Source organism: Condylura cristata, unplaced genomic scaffold, assembly GCF_000260355.1.
Source record: "Condylura cristata isolate star-nosed mole 26May11 unplaced genomic scaffold, ConCri1.0 scaffold00049, whole genome shotgun sequence".
NCBI lineage: Eukaryota > Metazoa > Chordata > Mammalia > Eulipotyphla > Talpidae > Condylura > Condylura cristata.
Genome location: NW_004567150.1, coordinates 1,045,975 through 1,066,659, shown reverse-complemented (window position 1 = coordinate 1,066,659; position 20,685 = coordinate 1,045,975). Strand labels below are relative to the sequence as shown.

Here is a 20,685-nt window from a genome sequence, read left to right as displayed (position 1 = left end):
GCAGTAGATAGATGGGCAGGAATCTGCAACCTTAGAACCCCATCTGAGCCAGTGTCCTGTCAGGCTTAGACTCCCAGGAAGGGCAGCAGGCACCTGGAGATAGACGCTCACTCCCACCCCCACCACCACCCTAGCTGGTTCCTGTGGCTTGCTCAGCCCCACCCCACTCACCTCCTGCCCAGTCTACTCCTGTCATTGCTACCCAGTACAACTGCCCCCCCCCACCTGCCACCCAGCTCCCTCCGCCCCACACATGCCCACTCTTCAACCAGGCATGCAGGGGCCTTGTCCTGGGCCGGACCCTCTCCTGTACAACCACCCTGGACTCAAGGAGTTTGGAAGGGCTCACCCAGGTGGGCTCCGGTAGGAGGAAGAAGGTGCATCCAGGGCACTGAAGTGGAAAGTTCTTTGATGGTAGAAAAGGGAGGACTTGGAGGGCCAAGATCATTTACTGGGAGCTTTGTGTGCCCCGGCGGAAATGCCTGCAGACCTCTGGCCACATCTGATAGAAGCAGAGTAGGTCGCGGGGGCCTGGGCCCTTTGTTTTCAGGCTCCCGGGCAGAGCTGTTGGCACACATCCTCACAGGGATTGTTCTCCGTGTCTGTCTGGAGGCTACCCTCAGGATCCCACTCTGCCACTTCCTACTTCCACAGCACACCCACACTTCCCATAGGCAGAGAAGGGGTCAACTGTAAGGCCGCAAGGGCTGGCGCCGGGAAGCAAGGAAGCTTGAGACTGGGACAGGCCCTTCGGGTATGCTTTCTTGGCCTGCTCTTCTCCAGGTCGGGCATGAGCCTCAGGAGACCCTGGGCCATGCAGCCAGGCTCTCCCTTGGGGCCTGACGCCAGCCTGTGTTACTGAGCTCATTCGGAAGCAGGCACTTGGGCTGACGCACCTGCTGAGCTCACCTGGTGCTTGGGGCCCTTCCTGCCAGAGGCCTGGCCCCCAGAGGATCTGCACCGCAAGGATGCTGGCAGATGGGCCACTGCTTCGGCTGCCCTTCTAGTGGCTGACTGTCCCAGGGGGCAGCCCTCTGACCCCAGCGCTCTGGATGCAACCCAGGCCAAGAGCACTGAATGTGGGACGTCTCCCCTCAAAGGGCAGACTCCCAACGGTGAGGCCTCCAGCCTGGTGCAGGACTGGGTGCTCAGCCGTACTGGGGTGGACACATGGGCTGCTGCTTGTCATTCCACTGCTTTAGCTGAGAGCCGGGGCACAGGGCAGCGTCACGGTGGTGAGGGGCTCAGCTGCCACCCTTCCTTACCAGGAATGCCTCGGTTCTTCCCCAGAGGCCCACATTGGGTCTGAGTTGTTTTGGATACTTTTTTGGGCTAAGGGACTTCTCTTCTGACCTTCCACTCTTGCTGGTTTTTGTTCTGATTGGTTACTTCATTTTTGCAAGTGCATCCTGTACGTCTGTCTTTTATATCTGCTGATGGATTTGACTTGATGAGATTTTTTGCTTGGTTTTTTTTTTCCCCCTTAACCCCCATTATTAATGAAAAGGGCTGTGATTTTCTTTTGTTTTCATGTGTTTGTCTGATTTTGGGGTAGAGTTAAATTGGCCTTTTAAGAATTAATGGAGCAGTGTTTCACATCTTTCGTGTTACCCAAAGGAGTTTGCACAAAGTGGAGTAATCTCCGAAATTTTGGTAGGCAATTTTGGTTTGGAATTCTCTCCACCCCAATACACTTTATTTCTATAAAATGTCAAGCCCACAAACTAGTTGAAAGAGTAGGAAGCTTTGGTCCTTCCACCTGGACACGGTGTTTGTCAGCGTGTGCCACTTGGGCGCACATGCTTGCACGCCTATGTCCTCTCTTGCTCCCTGCTTATCTGAGCGTGTCTGTGCACGGACATGGGCTGCACTTGTGTATACACAGGTTTGCGTACTTAAATGTTTGGTTTGGGTTTTTCTTATTCTTTTTATTATTATTATTATTTTGTTTTCAGCAGAACTGTTTTTAAATTAAGCTGCAGGCATTCCTCAGCTATAATATTTAAATATTTGTAGGAAAAATTTGAATCACTGCTTTAATTTTTTTTTGAAGTCATAGGGCTATTTATGGCTTTTTTTTTTTTTAAAGATTTATTTATTTATTCGTACAGAACCAGGGATACAGGCCAGAGATGCGGAGTGTGAGAGGATTCACCAGAGACAGAGTGGGGAGCAGAACAGGCAGATCGACGAAGTACACTGCTGAGGGGAGCAGCGGGCGGGTCAGGAGAGGTCTGCCGCACCATGTGGACTCCTCCAGGGCAGGTGGGGATCGAACTCATGCAGAAGTGGTTTAAGCTTCTTTGTGCTGTGCTTTAACCCGCTGCGCCACCAGGGAGGGCCCTATGGCTTTTATTTTTGACATAACTTTTCTCTTTCAATCTCTTGCATCTTCTCCTGTTGCTCATACTCCAACTGGCAAGAGTAGGTGAATCAGTCTGGCTTTTGCCTTCTGTAGTCTCTCTCTTTCCTTCCCTCATCGCTGGTTTGGGGGTCCCTGAGCTAAGTTGCCCTCATGTGGGGTGCTGTGCTGTAGACTCCATGCTGGAGGCATGCTGCTATCTGTATCATGCAGTGAGGAGACAGATGTTGGAGACAGTCCTTAGGGCTCTTGTCGGGCCACGCATGAGCTAAGTGGCAGAGCTCGTTCTTGGCAAATTAGCTGACCCAGATCCTGGTGCCGATGCCAGCACGCTCAGTTCTCCAGGCACCTGTACCTACTCCTCTCCGGGGCAGACGTGTCAGATGCAGACACCTGGTACCTGGCCACCTCCCCTGAGCCTCATCTGTGGCAGGACACGCCATCCCGCCAGGGGTTGTGGGATGAAGTGAGTCATGACTGGCTTTTGTACCCCGCTCCCTCACCAAGCCACAGCCTCCCTTCTCCTGCCTCCCAACCACAGAACTTGATGGCAGGCCTGGGGGCTTCTAGTTCTGGAAAGGTTCATGTTACCTAGCCCCAAGGACCAAGGGTGAGGAGGTGGGTCTCCCTGCACACTACGGGAAGTGGTTGTCCTCAGTAGAGCACAGCTAGGGAGGCAGGGGCCTCACGGTGGAGAGGTAAGCCATCGTTGTCCGTGTCTGGCGTGTGCTGTTGAGGCTCTGAGTTTCTGTCTTGGGAAAATAATGCATGTTCAAAGTCTACATGAGGCTGCCTTCCGCAGCCTACTCTGTACTTGTATAGATACTTGTGCACACACGGGATGAGGTTTCTGTCGGGTTTTGTTCAGAGACTCCATGGGGCCATGTGGTAGGTAATCAGGATTTGCCTGAGCTGCAGGGAGGAGGGGTGTGTGGGACTTGGAGCCAGCCCTTCAGTCCCCTGACGTGATAGTGGTGTTCCCATGGCTGTGGCTGTGGAGCCATCCAGACGGGATGGGTGGAGGGACAGCCCGAAAGCCTCTAGCCCGTGACTCGCCACCTCTTGTGAAATGAGATCTCTCAGGCATATAAAAGACATAATCTAGTTTGTTAGTTGTGCAATACATGTTTGGTTATATAAAACTGGAAAGAGAAGGGGGGTGGGGGGGAAACAGGAGCAAAGCAGAAGGAAAAGTTGCTCCCAGGACTGGGCCCCTTGCATTTGGCACGTGCTGTGCTTTCTTGCCTCTGGACTGGATTTAGTCTTCTCCAGAACTGGCATCCAGTTGAACTTGAACTTTGAAATGGGTTCTTGCTAGGGAGCATGTGGGGGTGCTCAGTTGTCATTGCAGAGTCCGGTTTGTTGGGGAGGCCCCAACACAGATACGTCACGCTGTGACCCCGAGCTTGAGTCATACCCCAGGCTGCTGTGCCAACAGGTGTGCCACTCAGGCCTCTGTGCTCAGGCCTGGCTGTGTGTCCCTGGCAGGAGACTGAGGCCCAGGGGTGGGCGTTGTCTAGCGAAATTTGGGAGCGGGTTCAGCCAGCACGTGTGCTACACACCCTGCTCGGGCCTGTCGCCACCTGCTGCCTGGCCCACTGAGTCCCTCCTCAGGCCCAGACGGCCATAGCAAGTCCGCAGACTGAGGTTATGTACAAGGGATAGCTCACATCCCTGGTAACGTTGTCAGCCCAGGCCTAGGCAGTGAGCCCAAGAGTTTTTGGCCAGGATTCAAACTTATGACAAGATGCCAGGGTCTGGAGGCAGGTCAGGCTGAGTCACTGGCGCACAGCCCCACCCAGGGCAGGTCCAAGTGGCACACTCACCTTCCCTTTGCCCTGAGTTATGAGTGTGTTCAGGCGGAAGTGAAGACTCACCTGCTGGTGTCGGAGCCAGGAAGTCCCGGGCAGGTGGGCGTGGGGATGAGCAGCGGCTAAGTGGTCCTGCCCAACTAAGTGGTTCTGTGGGGCCCCAGAGACCTGACTGCCTTTGCCCCTGGTCAGCACTTAGCTGGGGCAGAGAGCTGGCAGCAGCACATGGTGGAGTTGGGGTCAGGAGAGGGGTAAAAGGAAGTGGGTCACACTCCCTATTTCTCTCCCAAAACCTCACACATTAGCACTTTCGGGACTCCAGGCCTGGAGCCAGCCTGCCTTGGTGGATTTGGGGATAGATAATGGTCAGGCTTCCAGAAAAACAGCAGCCAGTCCTTCCCGCATTGGAGGGGACATCTCTGCAAAGACCCATCTGATCTCACTGGCTTCCCTCACTGAGGACCTTGTCATGAGACTCCCTGCAACTCTGACCTTGGCAGGGCTTCTAGAACCCAAGAGTAGCTTTAAGGGGCACTTCCTAGCGGTCTTGGCATCCCAGCCCCTCAGCACCTAGCTCCCAGCTTTGCTCAGTGTCAGTGCAAAATGGCTTCCCAGTGTCCCCGGCTGTGGGTTTCAGGCACCCTCCATGCACGTGGCCTGTCCCTGCGTGCTGCTGGAAGGAGGACATCTGCCTGCACCTTCATGTGCAGAGCACCTCAGCCCAGTCCAGACCTGTCCACTGAGGTGCTCTTGCAGGGGGACCAAGAATTGGGAGCAACCAGCACTAGACTGGGCCCAGAACAAGAGCCTGTGTGCAGCCACCTGTGCCCCTCACAGCACCCCATGCTGGTTGTGGCCTGTGCACTCGGCCTGATGCTGCTGGCAGTCTGCCAAGGGCCTTGTGAGAACCCAGTGATACCCTCCAGGCCACGGATCCTGGGAGAAAAGTATGTGATTTCCGCTAGGCATGGAGCTCACTTCCTTGTCACTTGTAGGGGAGAGGTGGACTTCAGGCCCCTGGAGTACACTCAGAGAGCCCGCCAGAGTGGGTCACACTTGCCATCCTCAGCCAGACAGGAGCACAGCCTTAATGTCTCCCTGCCAGGGTCTCCAGGGCAAAGCTTCTCTGTTTTCTGAAGCTTGCCAGCTTGGTTGGTAAAGGTTTCACCCACCCACAGAAATGCTGGTGCTGCCAGGGGCGCAGGAAGGGGATTGTTAAGGTATTTCCTAAACCTCAACTAGTAAGGCTTGTTTTTCTTGATTTATTTTCAACAACTTGGAATTTTGAAACAAGGATGGAAATTTCATTTTTCCCACTGCTTTCAAACAATGTCCTTCCCTTATTGAAACCACAGCTTCCTTTCCTCTCTTCACAGCCCCCTGCACTTGGATGAGTTCCAGTCTGCACTGTGGGGCACGCCCCTCCCCCATCTGTAGCCTGGCCCCACCCTTGGGGGCGGCCTTCCTTCCTCACTCTTACTTATCTGGGCATCAAGGCCAAGTGTCTGCCCCCAGCTGCTGCAGGCAGGGCTGCAGTCTTCACAGCTGGTGCTCCTGAGGCAAGGGGGGGGTGGGTGTGTCCAGGTTCGCCCTGCCTGGCCCCTCCTGCCCATGCTGTGCCGTCCCCGCCTTCATGGGTTTCTAGGCTGAATCCTGGCAGGGGCCTCCTCTGCCGGTGCGGGCGCTGGCAGTTGGACACTGTACCTGCCCTCTCCATGAGAGCACCTCAGGTCAGATTTATCAGCTGCTCGGAGCAGGTGTGTTTACCCTGGTTCCTTTGCATTCTCCACCTCCTTCCTAAACAGCTCCTCTTCTGTGAGGAAGGAGCAGGCCTGAGCCCACACCAGCAGTCACACAGGCATCCTGGGCTGCCTGGATGGGTAGGAAGACTTGAAAACGGAGGCAAGATTGTCCCCAGCAGGACGTGTGCAGGCAGGGAAGGCCTGGGAATGGCCTTCTGCTATTGGAGCTTGCTGGAATGCCCTGTGCTAAGGTCCTTGGGAGACTGTTGCCCCCCCCCTCCCCTTTGTGGCCTGCTGGCACCCCTATGCAAGAGCTCAGCTTAGATGTCCCTTTGTTCTGCTGGCGTCTTCCATCAGTGAAGGCCTGGCATGAGGCTACGGTGTGCAAACCAACCCTCCAGGGCAAGGGATGCACTGCGTGCTGGGGCCAGAACCCCACTCCTTTCTAGGCCTCAGACCTTGAACCCCAGAGGCCCTGGAGATGGGAAGGCCTGTGTCGGCAGTGGGAACTCCTGGGGACACTGGCTTCTCCCTACAAATTGGACTGTGTGGCAGGGTGGGGAAGGGAGGAGCAGAACCACTGAAGCACTTGCATTTGTGGGGATGCGCAAGCCCTGTGAAACTCAGTCCTGCCCCATGCCTGCCTTGGGGTCTCCACCCCCGGCTTTCCAGCTAGAACCTGCCCTAGCTCTTTGTGTCCTGCAGTCACTGGGAAGCTTCAGAGAGGCAGCCCCAGACAGGAGCCCTGCCATCCTTCTGGGTTGGCCAAAGTCCAGGGCTTCAGTTCTGCCCAGCATCGTGATGGATGCCCAGGGGCGTCACATCAGGACAAGCATATGTCTGAGCTCAGTCCGCATGTCCTGCTGCAGGCCTGGATATGTGTGCCTTGTGCGCAGTACTCTTGACTCTCCCTACCCACTGGACCTAAGGGGAGGCATCGTGACCTGTGTCCATAGTTCAGTCTAAAACGCCACTATCCTGGCTGGCTGTGGTCGGTAGGTGTTCAGCAGCTGATCCCTGCTCAGCTCACAGCCCAGGGCTGGGGGCCTGGACTCCAGCACCACTGCCAGCCAGCTCTCTGGCCACATTTGCCTTTTAACCTCTCTCGCCTTGTTTCCTTAATCTGCAGATTGGAAATGTGTCTTTTCTACCAGGTACTTGGCATTTACCACATGCATCTGCATGGCGTACACGGGATGACCAGAGAAACCTGTGAGGTTTTAGTAAATTCATGGGGATGTTACTGAGTCCCTGGTACCCAAGCCCCAGCCTAGACCTGGCAAGCCCATGCCTGGCGCTTACCCTGTGACAGTGCCCAGGTCTTTAGTGTGTTAACCCTGAAACCAGATGGATTCGTTGCAGAGACCAAAATGTGTTTCTTTAAAGCCCATTCTCTTTGAAAGGAGCCCACCTAGGCAGGCCAGCTGCTGACATAGCCACAGGAACTTACTGGCCCCAGGCTGTCAGCTGTCACCCCCAGAAAGCAGGACTGCTGCTTTGTGTTCCACAGTGAGTGCTGGAGCTCAGACATTACATTTGCGCCCCACCGGCAGGCGAGCAGAATGAAGACAGTGTCCCTAAGGACATCTTGGTGGCAGAGCTAGACACACGGCCCTGGCCGGCTGCAGAACATCTCTGACTGCTTCCGCCTCGGGGACATGCATGGTGCCTCCTAAGCCTGAGGAATCACCTGGCCCATGTATGTCGCTCCTGAAGCTGGGCTCTCTTCCTACTGTCTGAGAACTCACTCAGCTTACCCGCTTGCTGGCGGCAGCGGGCAGGGAGCCAAGCTGTGAGGCCAGCAGAGGGCAAGGCCTCAGCACACCGAGCTCTGAGCAGAGCCCACACTTGGGGGGCCAGGCGGTCTTGGACCTGTCTCCAGCCCCCGCCTCCCCGCCTCTCCAGCTGGGATGATGCCCAGACCTCCCGAGATGCTGTGCATCAGTGAGGAACCTGGGAGAGTCTGCCTTTGCCCACTCAGAGCGCGCATTCTGGTGTTCTTCCAGGGACTGTCAACTGGAGTTCTGGCTGCCCTGAGGGCCCTGAGGGGCGGGACAGTAATGGGGAAGGGGTGGAGCTGGCCACACCTGCCTACTGTGTCAGCTTTCTAGACCCAGGTGTTGTGGGAAGCAGATTAATAAAAACCACAGCAGTTACTTAAACAGTTACTTCCGAGTGACACGGAGCGCACGGTTGCTCCGCTGCCTGGGAAGGGGCCCTTCCTGTACTGCACTTGAGGGGCACCTGCAGCCTGCCCCCACCAGCTCAGCCCTACAGGCTCCGGGTTTTCCTGCAAGTAGCAGGGGCGGCGGTCAGTGGAGAATCTGTTCCCATCAGGCGCCGAGTCACACTTGTGCTGCCCAGGAACCGGCCCTCCTCCCGGACACTCTGGCTGCCGTGGCTGCCTCCCCCAGCCTCTGCCTTCAGCCTGCCCCGAGACTGATTCAGGAGGCAGGCACCCACCACTGACAACCAGCCTGGGAGGCTGACCTCTCAGCCTTCTCCTGTCAGAAGGGAGAAGTGGGTGCCAGCCCCGCCCAGGCCACTCGGCCATTTCCCCCTTAGTGGGGACAGGAGCTAAAGTCAGATCTGTGCTTTTCTGAGACACTTCGTCTCTCATCTGGATGCTCTGCTAGAGCATTTGACCACTTAACACATGGCCTCAGTGCCATCAGGCGAGGGCACAGTATCTGATAAGGACAAGAGCTGGCCTGGGTGGCTTATGCTGGGCTCCTCTGCCTGTGGTGCCCCCGACCATGGGCTGTGGCAGTTACCAGAGCAGGGAGCAGGGGCTCCCCAGCCAGGACTGGCGGTGAGCCAGGCGGCCTCCTCCAGACTCCCTTCAGTTTTCAACAGTAATATCGGGGTCATGAGCACCCTAGGAGACCAAAGGACAAAGGAAGGGGGCTCACATGCCCCTCCTGGAGCTTTCCCGGAGCCCCCATACATGGCTCTAAGAAAAGTGCGGCAACCAATCCCTTTTGCTGACTCGATGCCAGTCCCCAAGGGCTCTTACGTGACCACGACCCTGGTGTTCCCTCGGTGAAAGTCTGTCGGAAGTGACGCAGCACTTCTTTTAAATAAAAGGGCTTTGTGAGTGCAACTCTAAATGACAGTGTCCTCGCCGTCATTAGGCAGCTATCACTCTGTGGGTGCTGGCTAAAAGATCTACCTTTGTTTTGGGGTCTTAAGTTCGGAGACTTGTTCAGAAAGCCTCTTCCCTCAGATTCCCACAACCCATGAGGAGAGGTAGTGGGGAGAGCTCACTGAACCCTCAGCTGTTCTGTGTCCTGCACGACCTCCCTCCTGACACAGTCGCCTGACAGTCTGATAGCACTGTCCGTCCCGGTGGCCATCACAGGCAGCTCGTCACCATGTGCTGGGCACGGCCCTGTCTTCAAGTGTCGTAAACACTGAACCCCTGTCTACAGGACAGCCAGCTGTGTGGCATGGTCCTCCCGTAGCCACATCTCAGCCCTTCCCGTAGGGACAGCCTTCTCCTGGAAGTGGAATCTCCCTTGGAGCCCAAAAATTCTCTGAACCCACCAGTTCTAGACTTTGCACAGCCTAGGCCAGATATAAAATCATGCTTCTGGTTGGAGTCCTGGGTTCAAAGGAGAGTCAGGAGTTAGGTGGGTCAGTGTACTCTCAGAGCCGGGGGGGGGGGGGGGGTCGTTAAGTCCCCTCTGGACCCCATGTAACCCTTGGAACCCCATGGAACTGGTGCCCATGGACAGCAGTTCCACTTCTATAGGTGCCCTGGCCTGGGGTCAGTATCCTTTCCGCAAGCCCAATTTCCACATCATGCTAAAATGCGAGTGGCCCCAGAGCCCACCTGCTGCCCACAGCCCACTTCCAGGCCCCAGCCCTGGCATGGAACAGTCCCGGTTTATGCAGCCCCCTGTGAGGCTGTCAGCCATCGCCCACATGCACCCTACCCCTTCCTGGAAGACTCTTGAAGTCCATGGCCCTACAGGATTTCCCAGAGGCTGGCGTGTGTGTTCTTGTCAGAGCTGGAACTCCTGGGCCAGCTGTCCCGCAAGCACTCAGACTCCTCAAGCTTAAAAACCAGCCAGTCCCTATTAGTAGTGTTTGGACCTAGGAACCAAACGCATTCCTTGCCACTAGGATGGGGCATGACGAGGTGCACTGGGCCAGCACACGGAAGCGTCACAACAGCTTGGGTTGCAGAAAGCGCGGAATTAGCACCATCAGCCCTGAAAATGCACACTACAGTCCGTGATCCTCTGGGCTCTTGGGAGTGGTCGCAGCCCTGCAAACTGGAATTAATTCCACAGTGTGGATGTCCCACGTTTCATTTTAGAACTTTATCTGAGTTCTTTATACTTTGTGCCAAGCTTATTTTTCTAAGTTTGTTTTCTTGAAAATGAATTGAGACCTTTCTTTTTCTGGCACTGCCTTTTCTTCAGCCTTTCTTCTCGAGTGTGTGTGTGATGGCGTGTCCCCCATCTCCGACCTCACTATTTGACATTCATACCTTCCATGTAAGTCCCTGTGGTTCTCAGCATCACTTGTCACCTTCTGTCACTGTTTCCACCCTCCCCAGCCCAAAGCACTTGGGAGCCAAGTAACTGAAAGCTGTGCCTGCCTTTGGGCCCTGCACTGGCCCTCTGGGCCAAGGCCAAAGGGCCTACTTTGGGCTATATGTCTCAGTAACCAGGGCCACACTGCTCATTGTGTCCTTTGCTGAAAATTAATGGAGGGAGGGGCAGGGATCTTAGGAGCAAGTGGCTTTTCTCTTTGCTTATTAACCCAGCGTGCCCCCGCACCATACCATAGTCATGCCCAACCAGGCCCAGGGTGACAGCCGTACAGCCCGTCCTACGGACAGCTTCTGTGTTAGAGGCTGAGAGACACCCTTCCTTGTGTTCCTTGGCCCAATCCAAGGCCCCTCACAGGCCCCATGTACACCCTCAGCCAAGGTTAGCTGTGGTCCTGGTCCTGCCGAGTCTGGCCTGGGCACGCTGCTGTGGCCCTGAGGGATCTGCTCAGTCTCTCCTGGCCTCCGGGCCCTGGGTGATGGTGGATGTTTCAGCACTGAGGCCACTGCCCTGGCCACAGTCCACAGCTTGCCTTCAGAGTACATCCCCACGTGTTAGGACTGGAGGGAGGGCCAAGGTCTATCCAGGTGGCGCCCAGGGGTGCACACGGTTAACCAAGGGGTGCCTGTGGGAAAGCTTCGTACCACATCACTAGTGGACAGTGCAAACACAGACCAGGTAGTCACTGACCAGGATTCCTCAGAAGAAGACACGTCGTCCCTCTGGTCCCAGCATGCCCTGTGTTGGGGTGACAGTACTGTCTGTGCGGGCTGGGTACTCTGGCTGATTTCTGGGCCTGTCCCATTTATATGGCCGGCAGTAGTGCTTCACATGCCTCCCTGGAGGTCAGGCTGCCACGGACATCCACTTAAGCCAGGACATGGTTTAGGACATGCGTAAAGAAGGTGCCAGATATTGCCCACTCTGGAAGAGCGTAATTTGCACTAAATCCCTGAATTGGGATGGGTAGCAGTGCAGGGTGCTCCCCTAGTGGAACTGGCCTATTTGCTCTCCCAGGATACTGCAGGATCGGGAAGATGCCACAGAGCAGCATGCTCGTTTGCGCCGTTATCTCAGGTCACAGGAGACTCTTGTCCCTCTGTGGACCCTTGCCCTGCTTACTGCTGCAGCTGATAGGGACAGAGACTGGGGACTACAGACATCTGGGCACGAAAGGGGGTTGGAGCACTGTAGACAGAGGTACGGTCTTTTCCGTTGCTCCTGGCACCAGAACAAAGGTAGGGGGCCCTAGGAAGCTTCAGGGAACCCAGAAGCCCGGTTCACGAAGATGCTAGTTCACCTGCCACGCCATCTGGGGCTGCTAAGACTGCCCTCAGAGTCAGTTTAAGCTCTTTACCTAATCACAGTGTTTGGTACACACACAAGGACTCCCACATTAACAAGTAAATAAAAACAACTGTGCTCTTTGCTGCCTGCTCTGACAAGGACCTGAAAGTACTGCTGAAGCCACCCTGCTGGTGCCATGTGCCTGCCCTCCCCATCCAAAACACAACAACGTTAACCTCTGGCCTGACTTTTCTGGGTAGCATCTCATCACTTTTTTTTAAATTATATTTTGTATTATTTTACATCATTCTTCATTTTGTGTGTTTTTCCATCTCCCCATGGGCCTCCCACCACCAACTCACCACAGTTCAGTGCACTCTTCCCACCCCAGTTGCAATCCCATTCCCCCTCCCACCCCCATAAAGTGTCTCTGTTTATAGTTGTTCATTGTTTTCATTTTTACTCTATTACGTTTGTTTTCTCTCTTCCCCCCGCCCTGCCCCCCATTCCGTACACTCCTGCTCTGAGTGAAACCATCTGGTTGTTTTTTTTGTTGCTGTTTGTTTTGTTTTGTGGGTTTTTTTTTTTTTTTCATTTTCTTTCTGTCTTATTTCAGTAAGCATGATCCCTTCCAGCTCCATCCATGTTGCTGCAAAAGGCATGAGTTTATCCTTTTTGATTGCTGAGTAATATTCCATTGTGTATATGTACCACATCTCTTTAATCCAGTCTTCTATTTTTCATCATTTGGGTTGATTTCATTCTCCCCTATTGTAAATAGAGCAGCAATAAACATGGGGGTGCAGGTGTCCTTTTGTGTCCTTTGGGTATATACCTAGTAGTGGGATTGCTGGGTCATATGGCATCTCATCATTTTTTAAAATAATTTCAACATAAGTGAATAGCATTAAATACGTTTGTCTGTTGAAAACTGTGTGAGAAATACTGCTGTGACACATCCAGTAGACATTCACTGCTAAACTAGGGTTGTGGTCACAGAAGAGCTCTGAGGGACTCCATTTTTTAAAACTGTACTTGATAAACATTATCTTTGTCTTTTGTTACATTTATACTCCTATTTTCTTAATTTGCTTAATTTTCTCAGCAATATCTCACTCATCAACAATACCTGAGTTGCTGTGAGTAGCTGGGCTGGTTTTCAGTCACCAAGCAGTGTCCACTGCAAAAATAGATCACCTTGTTGCCTGTGGTGGACATTTGGGGGTATCCCAGCTACGTACTGCAGAGCAAACCATGCATGTACTGGTGCACATACAGACAGGGTCATGGAGGAGAATCAAGGGCACTGGGATGGGCGTCTGCTGTTAGCTTTCCAGGGAAGATCCCCTGGGAGGGCTGTCCTGCCTGAGTCAGGAGAACTGGCAATGCCACATAGGTGCCCATGTTTGTTGCCTTTCCCATGGACATAGCATGGTGGCGTAGAGTTTCATTTTCTTGGTGACTAAAGGGGAGTATTGTTCCATATGTTTCTGGAGACATTTCACTTTTTTAGGTAAAATAATTTATATACATGATTAAAAACAAGTAGTTAAAACTAGTAACTTACAAGAGGTTTGTGACAAAAAGCTGCAGATATGTTTTTCCTGTCCAACCTCTTTCAAAAATCCCCTTGAAGCTCCTTGTGCATTCTTCATATATTTACCCTGCATATTTCTAATTTATAGGGCTATTTCTTAATTTACTGTTGTAAGCATTATCTGTTTGCTTTCTGTTTTGGTAGGTGAAAATTAAGTGTCCATATGTTTGTGTACCCCAACTGTCTTCCAAGCAGAATTAAAGCTCATGATAGTTAAATCAATAATTACTATTTACATAAAGCCTCTAAAACCAGAGTTTACTTCTCAACCAAACTGTATCCCTCATTTTTTTTTAATGTGACGTGTTTTTCCTGGAATTAATGATTGCCTTTTTTCCCTTTGATTTCTAGCTTCATAGATTTATTTTTTTCCAAGGGATTCCAGAGGTCTGCATATACCTACCATTCTTTTTTCCCACAAACACTGTGCTGTGTCAGGTGATCGCTTTATGCCTTTTTTTCCCCTGGGACTCCCATCCCTCTGCTACCAGTAGGCCCAGCAGGGTTCACAGCTGCCATCATGGCTTTCTTCTGGTTTGGGGCTCCTGGCTCCCTTGCTTGTTTTGTTTTCTTATTTTGTAAAAAGAGACGCACTCTCCAATGTCTTCCAAAAACAGCATTCATGAAAAATAGATTGCCTAAATCCCTGCATGTCTTAAAATATCTCTCCTCTTCCCTCACACTGGTTGATTGTTTCACTGGGCTTGCTATCTAGTTGGTCACTTTCCCTCAGCCTGTGGAAGCTATTAATCTGTTGATTTTTAAAATGTGTTGTTGTTATAGAGAAGTTAGGTTCCATCCTGATGACCAGTCCTGTCTATTATGTGTTTTTCTGTTCATTTTCTGGGCCCTGTGAGCCACTGCACTCTGAGTTACATACTCCAATTTTTGGTTTCATGTTACCATCTCCTCCCCTTTTCCTGGAAACCTTGCTGATTAGCACTGAGATCACCTAGTAGATCCTGCTGAAGCATGATAGGCAGAACACCCTATTTTGTGTGTGTTGGGGGTGGGGGGTGCCAGATGTCAATACAGGAAGTGCTTTGCTCTAGAGCAGAGACCCTGCTGTGTCATGAGGCAGAAAGTTAGATTTTTCTGGTGGCAGTTGTCTGGCATTTCTGGGCAGGGCCTGGGACACCATAGACTTTGCCCCTGCCCAGTCTCATAGCTGAGTCATGAGCATCTTGGAGAATACACATCAGTTCTTGTCCTGGACAGGGAGCTACCTGATGTGGAGGGTCAATCTTTAGTCTTCTGATCTATGCCACCTTCAGCTGTCTGCCCACTGTGGTCACTCCCATGCTTCCTCTTTCCATAGACAGTAAGCCAAAACCTAGCGGCCTGATGTTTCAGGTATATGTATGGCCAAAAAGGGCAGATGAAGGGAGATGGGAAAGAAGGCTTCTTGGCAGGGCTGTGTGGCACAGGCTGTTGTGGCGGCAGTGAGAGCCAGAGTAGGTGAGGCAGTAGAGAGAATCAGGTGGCTGAACTCCTGAGGAAGTCGACAGACTACAGGTGTGTGCCAAGAGGAACTCCCTTGCTGACTAGTTAGGAGTTGGGCGGTGACCTGGGCCCTTTGTATCCACTGCAGACAATGTCTGGAAGACAGAATTGGAGTGCCAGAACTGTGAGGGGCAGCATGCCCTATCCTAACTCCCTGCCAGTCACTCCTGTCATAGGTGTGCTCTGTGCAGCCCAGCCAGCATCTAGGGATGCAGTGAGCAGCAAGGCAAGTCCCCCAGCACTGACAGGGAGCTGCAGGGTTCAGCATGAGCCCAGCAGATCAGATCAGCTCTGCCAGGGAGCCCGGGCAGGAAACTACAAGGAGCAGCGGGATCCTGCCAACCACCTGGAACCTGCCCACTATACCAACACAGGTGCCCTCTCGGCAATCCCATCCATGGGGCGCCCAGACTTCAATGATCTAGCACTCTGCCCAGGCACAGTGCGTCCTAAAGTCAGCTAGCATGGGCTCCCCCTTCCCTCCCACCTGCCTCATAGCCTGCTAGATGCCTGGCTAAGTCACACACCCTCTCTGGGCTGTGAGAAGAACCTGGGAGACAGGTGACGCTGCCCCTCAGGCAGGGTTCCCCTCAGTCTTAGTTCGCACCTGTTCTCCTCGGGCATGCCAGAATCTGAGGGTTATGGGGACAGCCAGGGGTCAATAGCTGCCCAGACTTGGAACCGTCACCTAGGCACCTCCCCCCAGGCCCTTTAGGGGGGCCCAAATAACCTAAGAAAGTGCTTCAGAACACTGAAGTTTTCCAGATCGGCCCCCCTTAGGCTGGAGCGGCAGCCTTTGCCCTCACTGGTTACCACCGGCTGCCTTCAGGGCCCCTCCCCTTGGAGATGTGGTCAGTCATGGCACTGGCAGTGGGCTCTGTGCCCCCAGAAGGCCTCCCATAGGCAAGATTTCACTGCTCAACATGCATCGAAGCAATAAAATGGCGTTGGCTCTTGAGGGAAGCAAAGGTTTTATTGAGCAGCTGACTGTAAAGAGACAGGGAAAACCTCACATCTGTCTCTGTCCACTTCAGGATTAAATGAGGTTTAAAGGATTAAAATGAGGTTAGGAATAAGAAAAATATGATAAATTATAATTGTCTACTCCCAGTTCAGCCCATAAAATTGAGATCTTGGCCCTTTCACCAAATCTCCTCATTGCTGCACCTCAGTTTTTGAGTGAACTTGATGGCTTCTCCTGCCGGTGCTCTCGGTTGTATTCTGGCTGGTTGTGTGTGGTTGTCGCTGGCCGAGAGGCCACCCAAGAACAAGTTGTCACCCACCCGTGCGTGGCTAACACGCGGTTCTTCTTTCCTGCATCTGCGGAAAACAAGCCTTTTAAGGCAAGTTAAAGGAATCGGATCACGACAGCTGGGCCAGGGCTCTGAGGGCAAATTTTCCTCAGTGTCAGCAGTGGTGGGGTTGGGTGCTTTTGTTGGGCCTTAATGAGGAGGGAGCCGTGTGGATGCCTCTGGTGAGTCCTGTCAAGAATCTGACAGCTGCCTAGCCCATGGCCACGGGGTCCTGAGCTTTCGGGTCAGTACCTGTCACACACACAGGGGAAGAGGGAGGCGGCGCCTTCGAGACTCATGTCTCCCCTTCCATGCTGTGTGGAGAGGTGCTGGGTGCCTGCCTCCACAGGTTGAAACAGGCCCTGGGAATAACACAGATGATGAACTGAGTTCACCAGGGAACCTCCTCTAGGTCACCTCTTGTACCCTCCACTGGAGCCCAGAGTAGGGTGGGGGGGCCCCGACCACAGCCTGCCATGCTGTAGCCTAGGACTTCCAATGGCTTCTGCTGAATCGCCTCTTGGTGGTCTGAGCCTGTCACTGTGACTCTCTTTAAGCCATCGGTTCCAGGTACAGTGGGCACTGGGCCACCCAGTGCACCCCCAGCAGGGCAGGCAGGAGTTCCCAGGGGGCTCAGCGGGAGACCTGGGCCAGGAAGACAGTTTGGCCAACTGCCCCGAGGACACTGGTGGTCACATTGAAGGACAGTTTGATGATGGCTCTTTGCCCATGGCAGGTCATCCCAGATCCTGGGTCTCATTCAAAAGCAGTCATTTGGAGAGTGAAATGTAGGATCAGAGGTGATGTACCTTCCCTGGGGTCCCACACTGGGGCCCTCACCTGCTACTCCCTTCCCTCCAGAGCATTGGCCAGCTGCCGCCCATGCACACCCCCGCTCACCTCACCTGACCACTGTCCCGTTTCCTTGCAGGAAGTTCTACTACATCACTCTGCTTCGGGACCCCGTGTCGCGCTACCTGAGCGAGTGGCGGCACGTGCAGCGGGGGGCCACCTGGAAGACCTCGCTGCACATGTGCGACGGGCGCACACCCACGCCCGAGGAGCTGCCCCCCTGCTACGAGGGCACAGACTGGTCGGGCTGCACGCTGCAGGAGTTCATGGACTGCCCCTACAACCTGGCCAACAACCGCCAGGTGCGCATGCTGGCTGACCTGAGCCTGGTGGGCTGCTACAACCTGTCCTTCATCCCGGAGGGCAAGCGCTCCCAGCTGCTGCTGGAGAGCGCCAAGAAGAACCTGCGGGGCATGGCCTTCTTCGGCCTCACGGAGTTCCAGCGCAAGACGCAGTACCTGTTTGAGCGGACGTTCAACCTCAAGTTCATCCGGCCCTTCATGCAGTACAACAGCACGCGGGCAGGCGGTGTCGAAGTGGACGAGGACACCATCCGGCGTATCGAGGAGCTCAACGACCTGGACATGCAGCTCTACGACTACGCCAAGGACCTCTTCCAGCAGCGCTACCAGTACAAGCGGCAGCTGGAGCGCCGGGAGCAGCGCCTCAAGAGCCGCGAGGAGCGCCTGCTGCACCGGGCCAAGGAGGCGCTGCCGCGGGAGGAGGCCGAGGAGCCGGGCCGCGTGCCCACCGAGGACTACATGAGCCACATCATTGAGAAGTGGTAGTGGCGGCCGCGGCAGGGCGGGCGGGAGAGGGAGGAGAGACAGACGGCCCAGCACACTCGGCCCACCCCAAACTCTGCGGGATATGCGTCCCACGTTGCTTTGCTCGCCCAAGGTAGCTGCGTCCTGAGAAAGGATGGAGTGGGGAGCAGTGATGGGCAGGGGTGGTGCCATCTCCCATGCCAGGGGTCTGAGAAACCCACCAGTGCCACGCTGAGGAGCGTGCCCAAGGACACCCCAGGCAGCCTGCACAAGTCAGCGAGTGGCACCCACCCCCAGCCCCACCTCAACCACTGAGGGTTTGAAGAGGAAAGGTCGGTCGGGTTGAGAGTGGAGACGGACCTGCCAGGCAGGCACGCACCCCACACTCACTATGCACACCCCCACTCTTACTCCCCAGACCAGTTCGACACCAACTCCAAGCACCTTCCCAGGCTCAGGCCATCTGGGCAACTCTCCAGTGCCCTGACGCCACAGGGCCCACGTGAAGCACCCCTCCCTCAGTACAGTCAGCTCTTGAGGTGTCATCAGCAACAGAGCACCCTAGCCTCCCCATCTGCAAGGTCAGGGCCCAACCTTCTGAAGCCCAGAAGGTCTAGTCCAGCCTCTAGGAAGTCCACTCCCTTCCCCAGTCCAAAATAAAAATCCAGATCTGGCTTCATGCTTTGGGCCAGGAAATCAAAGCACACCAGCCGGGTGACCCTACCCCACTTCTTAGAGTCCTCAAACTGGAAAGGGCTGTGGGGAGGTGGCCCCACTCTGCAAGACCCCACGCCATGGGTAGTGGCACCCCAGGCATGGGAGGCTGGCGCCTGTGTCTGAGGCTCCCCCAAGCCGAGAGAACTCCCCGTGTCCCCAGCCTCCTCTGACCTTTTGCCCCATGGCTTGGGCATTGTTCAGGGCACAGACCCACTGCTTCACGTTCCCTGTGAGTGACCATCAGGCCTCCATCAGCCGGAAAGTGACATCTACCCATGAGCCATATTTGGGGTGATCGATGGCCAGGGAAGGGGCCTCTCACTTTTAAATTCTCAATTAGGGTTGGGAGAAACAGCTCTGGGTTGCTCGCTGCTACCCAGATGTCCAGCCTTCCTCCACCCCTCAGGCTCTCACCAAATTTCCCTGCACCCCACCCCAGCTGGTCAGGGCCTGTTCCTTGCAGCCTGCAGATTGGAGAAGCCATGTTCCATGTCCTAGTAACCCTCTCCCATGCCCTGTCATTCCTGTGCTCAAGGCCTCTCCGGGGCCTGCCCTCCCCACAGGAGTGGGCCAAACACGGCCTGGGTTCTATGAGCCCTCCCCACCCTGTCTCAGACAGGGCAGTGAGAGCCACCTGGAGAAAATAGAACCCACCAAGGCCCTTTTTCCCTGCCTGCCATCACACTGGGCCCAGCCATCCCACCCTGGAGTGAAGGCATGGGAGCCAGGAGAAGCTAAAGTGCTAAACGCAGTGGCTGCCTGCCTGGGAGGAAGAGCTCCAGTCTTCTCTAGCTTACGGGCCCTGCCTCCCAGCTTCCTACTGGTCCTTTCACCTCGCAGGCCACAGATAGCAGTAGGAGCGCCAGCCCAGCCTAGCCCAGCCGGGGACGAGCTCCCAGGGTGGGTGGGTGTCCTGCTGAGGACGCACTGGTGACTGACTGACTCTCAGAAGGCGGTGGAGAGCAGCTCTGAGGTTCACCTGGGTGGCTGTGCCCGTGGGGGAGGGCAGGGCATGTTCTCCAGAGTGCTGGGCCCACAGGTACCCGTGGGGCCTCCTGGCAGGAGGTGACTCGAGGTGCAAGTGGAAAGCTCAGCCCTGCTCTACCCAAGCCCCTGGGCACCCGGCCTGCAGCCTGGCTCCAGATGCCCCTTGAGGACTTCCTGTGAGTTGGCCTGAGCCTAGGATCTGTTTTGTACATATTGGAATGATTTAACTTATGGCCCGTTGTCCCAATTCAGATGGAAACATGGGTCTCTCCTTGGTTGTTTCGCAGCATCTGGAGTGGGGCTCCACCTCGCGCCAGCACCTAGGAGCACGTGGCCCCAGGCAGCACGGTTGGCAGGGCCCTCAGCCCCGAGTCTGAGCCAGCACTTCCACCCAGCCACCTGCCTTGCAGGGGAGGGCCCTGCAGCATCGCCCACAGTGCCGCGGGCGGGGGCGCCATGACAGGGGACCACCCCATCTGGGGCTGAGAGGACAAATGACAGCTTGCTCCCCGCACAGGCCCGCGAGTGTCCTCAAGGGGAGCCTGGGACAGCAGAGTTGTCTGAGCAATGAGTCTGTGAACTTTTTGGGAACTGGAAGCGTTTAACTTGAACCCAGGAGCATTTAAAGCTTTATTTATTTATAGCTTCTTATTAAAAAATAAAAGTGTTGAGAAGAAATTTTTTGGTTATTCATAGAAAAAAAAGTTGATGATGGAAAAGCAAGTCATAATCATCTAATTGTTTTTGTCTAGGTCAGGAATGAATGTTAGCGATGAAATAAACCCTGAAAAGGAGGCGCGGTGTGCTGTGGTCTGTGGGAGCTCCCTGCGGGTGTACTCAGTGAGCAGCATAAGCATGGGGGCGCAGGGGTCCGCGCCGACCGGGCCTGCCGAGCCAGGCGAGAGCTGCTGCTGCTGCTGCCTTACTCAGAAGCTGTGCAGGAGTGACGGAGGCTTGCTCATTGATCGCACTGTTTGAGAGGTGAAGCAGCTGCAGGTGAAACTGCAGAATGCAGGCACGTGTTTCTGTGACGAGGTGAAGGCAGCGTGTGGCACCCACAGTCACTTGGTCTCACCTCCATTGTGTCACACAGGCTCTCTGCCTCTGGACATGCAAGGACACAACTCAAACAGGTTTTCCTGAAACCTTGGGAAGTCGCTTACAACCCACACAGCACTAGATTCCAGTGTACCCTAAGAATGACAT

General features: G+C 54.6%; 1 protein-coding gene across 1 annotated transcript in view; it reads left to right on the top strand.

Annotated features, from left to right (window-relative positions):
• The window catches only part of HS6ST1 (heparan sulfate 6-O-sulfotransferase 1), a 37,447-nt gene extending 17,174 nt beyond the window's left edge, over positions 1–20,273 (top strand). The window contains exon 2 of the mRNA XM_004694889.2: positions 17,088–20,273. Within this exon, the coding sequence (XP_004694946.1) occupies positions 17,088–17,796 (709 nt within the window). The 3' untranslated portion in view covers positions 17,797–20,273. The remainder of the gene's footprint in view (positions 1–17,087) is intronic.
• Positions 20,274–20,685: the final 412 nt, after the last annotated feature.